General features: G+C 37.9%; 1 protein-coding gene across 5 annotated transcripts in view; it reads right to left on the bottom strand.

Moving 5' to 3' along the window:
* Positions 1 to 4,686: 4,686 nt before the first annotated feature.
* The window catches only part of gria2b (glutamate receptor, ionotropic, AMPA 2b), a 38,012-nt gene continuing 34,726 nt past the window's right edge, over positions 4,687 to 7,972 (bottom strand). For 2 of the 5 annotated variants that reach the window (XM_058648990.1, XM_058648989.1), the window contains exons 15-16: positions 7,492 to 7,626; positions 4,687 to 6,827 (exon numbers count right to left, since the gene is read on the bottom strand). In XM_058648990.1, the coding sequence (XP_058504973.1) occupies positions 6,663 to 6,827; positions 7,492 to 7,626 (300 nt within the window). In that variant the 3' untranslated portion in view covers positions 4,687 to 6,662. Of the gene's footprint in view, positions 6,828 to 7,377; positions 7,627 to 7,972 lie in introns of all 5 variants that reach the window. The other 3 variants (XM_058648992.1, XM_058648991.1, XM_058648993.1) reach the window with 2 other exon arrangements.

Raw genomic sequence — 7,972 nt, 5'->3', positions numbered from 1 at the left:
TGGCCTAAATCTTTCATTATTAAAGGACGGTGGATCAAAAAGATAAATGAGAGGAAGGGTGATTCTTCAATGTCCTCATGCTGCCGAATGAACTCCCACAATTTTTCTATTCAAAGACTTCATTTACTTTGCCCATTTAATTTCATGAAAACAGTTTTCGATCAAAGCCGCACATTTTCTGGCCTTGACTTCTGACAGTTCTATCAACAGATATATATATATATCTGTAGATAGAACTGTATATATTAATAATTACATTTTGAGATATTCATTATCCATTGCAAGCTCATGTTTTGTTTTGTGGATGAAAATTATGTGAAATGCATTTTTCATACCATATCCTAAGTTGTAAACTGTAACTGATACTGCATCTCTATTATAAGATTGAGATACGTAACATTTTATAGCAAGAGCAATCCATTTTAATATTTATCAACATCCCAACATCCTTCAGTATTCTTTGCTTTAGATGCCAAGGCTGACATCATCTTCTTGTCACAGCTCTTTTCATGCAAGAGTGCAAACAGATTATTGGGGTTGGGAGGAAAAAAAAAACAAGTCCAAAGATTCGTCCACCAGGAAAAAATCTCCCTGTTCTGTATATCTGAACTGAGCAGATGTGTCCAGTTGCTGAGCTACAGTATTTGATCCAACTCAGCACCAGATGTGTGAGCAACTCCTGCCCTCGTTCCTCCACCAAAGTGTTTAGTAGCTGAGTGATTTGTTTTCCCTGGAGCAAAGAGCAGCTTTTTTAGAAAGTCAAAGTGAGTGTGATGTGTGTGTCAGTGTGAGTGTGTGTCTCTCCTGTCAAGACATCAGTCAACATCCTGTGAGTGCAAACACATCAAACACAGTAACGGCTTGTGTTGTACGGGCGTGTACAGGTGTCTTTCCGCGATTTTTTTTACCGTTACAAGCAAGGAGGTCGACGTTTATGGTGTTTGTAGTCAAATCTTTCAATGCACTGTTCAAGTTTCAATCTTTCAAGTGTGTGAAGGAAAGTTTTGGGATGAACTGGAGCAAGTTTGGTATCAGAAAAACACATTATTACAAAGTCTGTGGACGTATGACAGGTTTCTATTTTGACCACATTCATGGCTGCTGCCGTTCAAGGGAGGTCTGTCATAGCTGGGACGATTCCACCTTTTATGTCGGAACCTCCTGTGCAGGACCAATCAGCTCCCAGGATCAACCTAAACACTCACACACACGTGCAATCAGTAAATCACGCACACCTGCAACACATCACACATACTGACACACACACACACAAGGGAAGAAAGCATGATCCTGGTGTAACAGCTCCTCTTTGCAGTTTGGCATGAGAGTGGATGCATGAAGTTTATTACCATCCAAAAAACCAACATCTGGTAGAAATAAAAAAATTATTAAAAAAATGGTTACTAAAAAAAGAGAGGAAAATAGAAAGTATCTCAGGCGTTTCCGTTTGTTGTTAAAAGTTTATTTAGTTCCCCTGCATCACTGAGCGTTCAATAATACATCTAATAATACATTTGCTCATTTTCCACACTTGCAGTCTCCTGCATGCACGGGTAAAACTTCCAATTACTGAGCAAACAGAGTGAGGCAAAAACATCATTTTAATTTCATTCAATTTAATGATTCAAGGTGCCATGGAAAATGAATATAAAAAGAACGGGAGAGACAGATATAGCCTCATTGGGAGGAAAGACGGATTATTTATATAGCGCACAATGACGTCAGCCGTCTTCGCGGAGATGTGTGACATTCATTAACACCGAGCAGAAGGAGGGTGGACTCGTGGCTTCTCAGCACTCAGCATGGAAACTCCTAATGTGAGATTCATGCACGTCCTTGGGTTGTTACACTGCACAGATGCTTAATCTGTGTTTGTAATTGTTGCTTTTAGTGGAAAAAGCTACAACAAACAATCAAATAAATAAATAAACAAATTACAGTTTTAAAAAGGTTAAAATGTCTAATTCTTGCATAACACCTTGTCACACAGTCGGCCTGGCCTGCAAATAACAATCTTTTATTATTATAATAATAATAATGATAATAATAATTATCTTTATTTAAAGAGACCTTATCATACAATATCCAGGGTGCTGAAAGAGAATCCCTTAGAGTATAATAAAAAGACAACATTTAATGAAGCAGTCATAAAATGTCACAATTATTGGGGAAATGGAAACAGTAAATGATGATAGTTTAGTCCATGGACAGCGTAAAACCATATACAGTAAATAATGTGACTTTTGAGGACAAGCTAAAAAATTCTCCTTACTTAAATGTAATTAATTGGTTTAAAGTTCAGTTTTTCTGTATTTCTCACATGCATTTCTGCCTGATGGATAGACATTTTAGGCAAAACTGCGACATTTATCTTGTCTCTGAATATTAAGGAGAAATAGTCTTGAATATATTTTTTTCCCTCAAAATAATAAATATATTAACGTGGAGTTCCATTTTGGAATTCAGATAGATCCGATCCTTTTAAGATGCTCCATCTGAAACCCAGCATTTAAAACTTTGGGGGTTTATTATTCATTAGTCCACTTTGGTACACTGTAATTTTAATGCAACGTTTTGATGTGGCCTCGGATCAGCCAAGTTCAGCTGCAAAATGTCCCCACTTATTTCTAATAAATTAGCATTAATGACTGTTCAAACTGTTCTATGAATCATGTTCTTGTCTGTTGCTTAAGTGACGATGAAGAATAAAACAACTACAATGTTTTTTTTCTCAATTAAACTTATTAATACACTATTTTAACAGTAAATTGTAAACAACTGCCAAAGGTTGAGATAATTCTGGAAAAAATGGGAAAAAGCACTTACTCACAGGACATTTTCTGGCTCTTTTAAGGTTAAAATAAGCAAACACGTCCAGATGGACATTTTGATGTACATGGACACCAGATTTTGCTTGTTACATTTGAAATTTGAACGGTATAAAACATATTTCAAATAACATTTGTTTTGTTTTTATCTGAATATCCAAAAGCAGGCGTTTTTCAACTCTCTCGCTGATTTGCCTGCTTCGTGCAACAGCACAAGTGAAATTACCGTAATAACCACATGTTGGCTTTGACTTTCAGACACCGTTGTTTCCGATTGCACAAACGGTCGCATAATTACAGTAATGCAAAGTGCACTTGCGCAAACGTGTCCTATGCGATACGCTCTGTTATTAGAACTGAACGTTTGTGGAAGAATCCACCAACTCACTCGACTAGAAGTATCAGAGGTTTTGGTCTCACTCTGTGTGAATGTCATTTCGCCGTTAACACCAGATGGTGACCCAGAAATCTGTTGACAAAATAACAAAGCTGACATGACAGTGCGGCAGTGCTGACCTTTCGAGGGTTTACCTACAGCTTCACCACTTTTGTGCGAGCGAGCAAATGTCACTTAATGGTGTGATTTACTGGGTTTGGTCACATCACGTGACCCCCAGCACTGCTTCTCTGAGCTACTTCACTCAGACTGGTCAAATTAACCTGAGTAAGTGAAAACACCTGTGCATGTGTGTGTGTGTGTGTACTCGTAAACCAGTACAACAGGGGACTTTGGCATTGTTACACACTCACAAAGAGGGGACTCCCTGTTGAACAGGGGACATTTTTCAGGTCCCTCTTTGTCATGCTTTAAATCAACCTGTTAACCTGGTAAACGTGTATGTGTGTGTGTGTGTGCAGTGTCAGTCTGTGTGTTCATGCTGACAGAGACTAATTACTATAACACCTGTGTGATTTAACCTTGAGTATAATGCCTTCAATAAAACCTCTGAAAATAAAGTTGGTGTTTTAGCAGCAACTATCCGTTAGTCATGCCATAAAATTCTGACTTTTATAGTCTTGTGTTGTTAGCACCACATAGAAAATTAGATGTCTCATCTCAAGAGGCTTATCCTACTAAATAAAATTCACAAAAACATTACTACCTAAGTGAAGTGTTTGTAGTGTGTGTGAAAATAACTCTGCACTCTGACAGCTATCACCAGTCTAGAGTGTTTGGTCAATATCAGTCTCAGAAGTTTTCATTGTGTTTCCATTAGCCTTAGAAATGCGCAGAACCTAAATATCACAATAAAAAACGTCACCAGTGTCACTGGACATGACGTATGGGGGGTCACGTGACCAGTTCACTTCAGACAAAATAGCTCGGTATGTAGTTGAAAATAATCATAGCAACCGTAGTTTCTAGTCGAGATCACGGTTGCAAAACCATGGAAACACAGAATGCTCTCAGCCATCTTCCTCAAAATGGAGTGGGATTTCTCGAGACTAGAATTACCGCTCATACACAAAACACCCTTCAATGGAAACACCAACATTTAGCAATTGTGGACTACTTTGTCAAAGGTTTAGAAATATTGCTTTTATTTTGCAAAAAACTGTAATAGAATCACAACGAGAGAGTCTTTTCAAGTCTCCCACCACGTGTTATCCAATCAGGAGCCAGAGCTCTACAAAGAGGCGGTCCTCTTACTCAGGATTAACAAAAACGTAAAGCACATACTTTCACCAAGGGTGAACAATTGAACATTTCAGACATCCCAACTAAAGACCTGTGCCTTATTCCTTGAAAAATGAAAGACAACCTTTCAGAAATGCTAAAAACAAGAGAGACAAGACAGACATGTGTGTGTGCTCCGATTAAAAAATCATCGGTAATAAATGACACGGACTAAAAGAATAACAAGAGATCAGCCACTTTTATTTAGAAAGTCCCAAAAAATAAACAAGTTAGCACACATTCCATTTACAAAAAGTCTATGAGAATAGCATGAAAAATGACGTGATGAAACTATGGTATATGTTCCTATTATTGATGACATAAACAAGTGATGACAACAGTATAGTTTATACCTCCCTTTATGTCACAGTGGAGGGCTCCTTGTGGGTCAATTTTTAGGGTAAAGGAAATCGAATAGAAGTGCTCCTTTGTGTTGGACCATAAATGACAAATAAAATAAATAAAAACTTTATTGTTAGAATAAGTAGAAAGAAAATGTTGTATCCGACAGAAGCAAAGTAGCGTTGATGCTATAATAATGCAAAGGGGCAATAACTTTTCATATTTAAACTTTTTTATATAAAATATATGTATATACTGTATATATATATATATTTATATATATATGTATATATATATGTCTGACATTGTATTTCCAACTTTGAACAGTTTACCTCACAACTTCAACATTAAAATGAAAATGCGCATTTGGCTGTAGTGAAATAAACTTATATCGTATCTGCGGCAACAACATGCAACCGGTGCGACGTCATAGTCAGATCATTGCAAAAGTACATGGAGACTGGAAAACAAAGCGAAAAAGGCTACTGTAATAGCATCGTAATTGCCACCGACTGTACATCTAGTTACAAAACTTACAGAATGTATCATTTACATTCACTGAGATGACAGTGATTGATTATATTTAAGACTATATTCATATCTACTGGCACTAGAATTTGGCACTCTCACTTATTTGGCATTTTAAAACCAGCACATAGACCAATGTGGATTTCGATGCCTCTTTTTGACGCCACATCGCAATGTGATGTGATAATAAAATACCACACCAATCTATCATTTTCTGTGTGTGTGTGTGTGTGTGTGTGAGTGTTTGTGTGTAAACAGATTGATTTCCTGTTGGAAGTAGAACATCTACCCTGGTCCTCGTCAGAAAAAACACAAACAGCAAAAGCACTGAAGCGAACAAAGAGACAAAAGTATAAAGCAAAAAAGTTGCTGCACCAACGCTAACAAGAAAAAACAGAGACGGATTGATTCCAAAATGTCAAGAATTGACATATTATTTCAACAACACCAAATGTTAAAGAATAAAATATACAGGAAAGTTTAGAATAGGAGTTAATTACATGATTTCAACATTTTCACCCCCATACGCTGCAATGTATTTGGCTTTAAAAATATGGTACTAGAAGCTGTTTAATATTTTGTTCTTTCTTTACACTCACACATTAAGATGTTTATATCCAACCAGTATGTAAGCAAGTTTATTTAAAAGCTATTTTGTGAAAATACATAAAAATATTTTTTTTTCCAATAAACTTTTTTTTTGATTTTCTTAAAAAAAGAAGAAAAAAAAGACACGTTCACATCTTAATGTAGATGGTATCAAGTGTGCTTGAAAATCCAGTTTGTGGCTACATAAACAAAAGTTTCTTTTTTTTCTTTATGACATCTTCTCCTGATGCACACACACACACACACTCACACACTGTTCACATACACAATCCACTCATACACACTGACATACACAGCAGAGATGACTGAAACTCTGACTCCAAGAAGCATCCGTAGCCATCAATCAAGCCCTCGATCTCATCTCAGTCCAGTCCAGACAGATTGATAGGAAAAGCATGGTGTCACCAGTTCAGACAGAAAAAAAAGCGCCTCTCTTTAATATTCCAAGATTTAATTCCACCCAGAGAGGGAGGCAATTTAAATGGTGAGGAATCGAGACAGAGAGCAACAATAAAAGTCTTTGTGTGTGAGACAAATGAAGACTCCATCTCCTGCTTTTTCCTTTTCACCAGACAGAGATGGGAAAACTGAAGGAAGGTAGGAAGGACAAAACAAAACAAAACAAAATAAAACGCTCTATTGAAACCATAGTAAGGCACTCAGAAGTTTCTCATTGATCAGGACAGATCTGTCAGGCTGACGTTTAGTCCCATGTCAGGTCTCACGTACGGGACAGCGTGGACAGCTTTAGGAAACTCTGGAGTCATCACCCGACCATTCTCCCCAGTACTCCCAGTGACGGAGAGTCTTGCTTTATTCCTCATGGCATCCCCGAACGTCATCTAGAAAGACACACCGAGTCACGTGTACACGCAGACACAGTCGTCGACACATCACACACACACACACACACACACACACAAGGATCCAAGAGAGAGAGCGGCATGTTAGGGCGGAGCATTTTCAAATCTGTACGCTTATGAGAATTATCAATGTTCAAAACACGACAATGTAGATGAGAACTGAGTATGACGTCCGTGGTTAACACAATGCAAAGATGCGAATGATCATGTAAAGGCTTATGCATGGTCATTGCAAGCATGATACCGTTGAAATGTGTTACTAGAGGACAGAGGTATTAACAAGCATGGCCATCAACAGTCATACATGAAAATGGTTTCAAAGAGCAAGGAAACTTAAATGGACAAACACAATTATACGATTTTAAAAGGGGGGAGGGGGGGGTTATCGCTCTCTCGCTCTCATTAAATCATAAATCACCAATACATACGATCCTTTGGCCAACCTCTTCATTCACTAACACTGAGGGATGGAACGGATGGAGCCAAAAAGCGTGCATTTGGGGGAATTTATGAAAACCTCGTTCCCTACCCCCTAAATTTTTACACTTTCGATCCCATATACGTTGTAACCTTCCTTATAAGTTGCAAAATTCTGTGAATTCTGCGAGGAAGTTGGGTTAATATTCTGTGCATTCTTTGCCACCTTCATTCGTTTCGCCTCGGCTCGGGACTTGTAACAGAACTCAATCAAGGCCACCAGCATGGCCAAGCCGAGTCCTCCGACCAGAATGTAGAAGACCCCAGCCACGTTGCTCAGGCTGAGGGCACTCGTCTTCTCCTGCGGAATGCACATGAGACAAGGGTCGGTGGCAGCGCAAGGGTGGGAGATCAAAATATATATAGAAATAAAAAAAAAAAATAAGAAAAACACGCACAGGTAAATCAAAATCACAACCACAACAAAAAAACTAAAGATGCACCACTATATAGCCTAAAAGGCACACAAAAATAACAAGACAAATAGGTGCTTTTGTTCATTTTGGGGTCAATTTAAAGCAATGTAGTGGGTCAGGTTAGTATTTCAATCGAAATGAAATGCAGCAATAGTTTGTGAGCAGGATATATAACACCTGCGTATATGTACTGTGAATCTATAATAGAAATTTGTACTGTACAAGGACCAT

The sequence above is a fragment of the Solea solea genome, chromosome 14 (genome assembly GCF_958295425.1).
Source record: "Solea solea chromosome 14, fSolSol10.1, whole genome shotgun sequence".
In the NCBI taxonomy this organism is placed as follows: domain Eukaryota; kingdom Metazoa; phylum Chordata; class Actinopteri; order Pleuronectiformes; family Soleidae; genus Solea; species Solea solea.
Note: the sequence above shows the minus strand (reverse complement) of the source record. Positions and strands in the feature narration are given on the sequence as shown.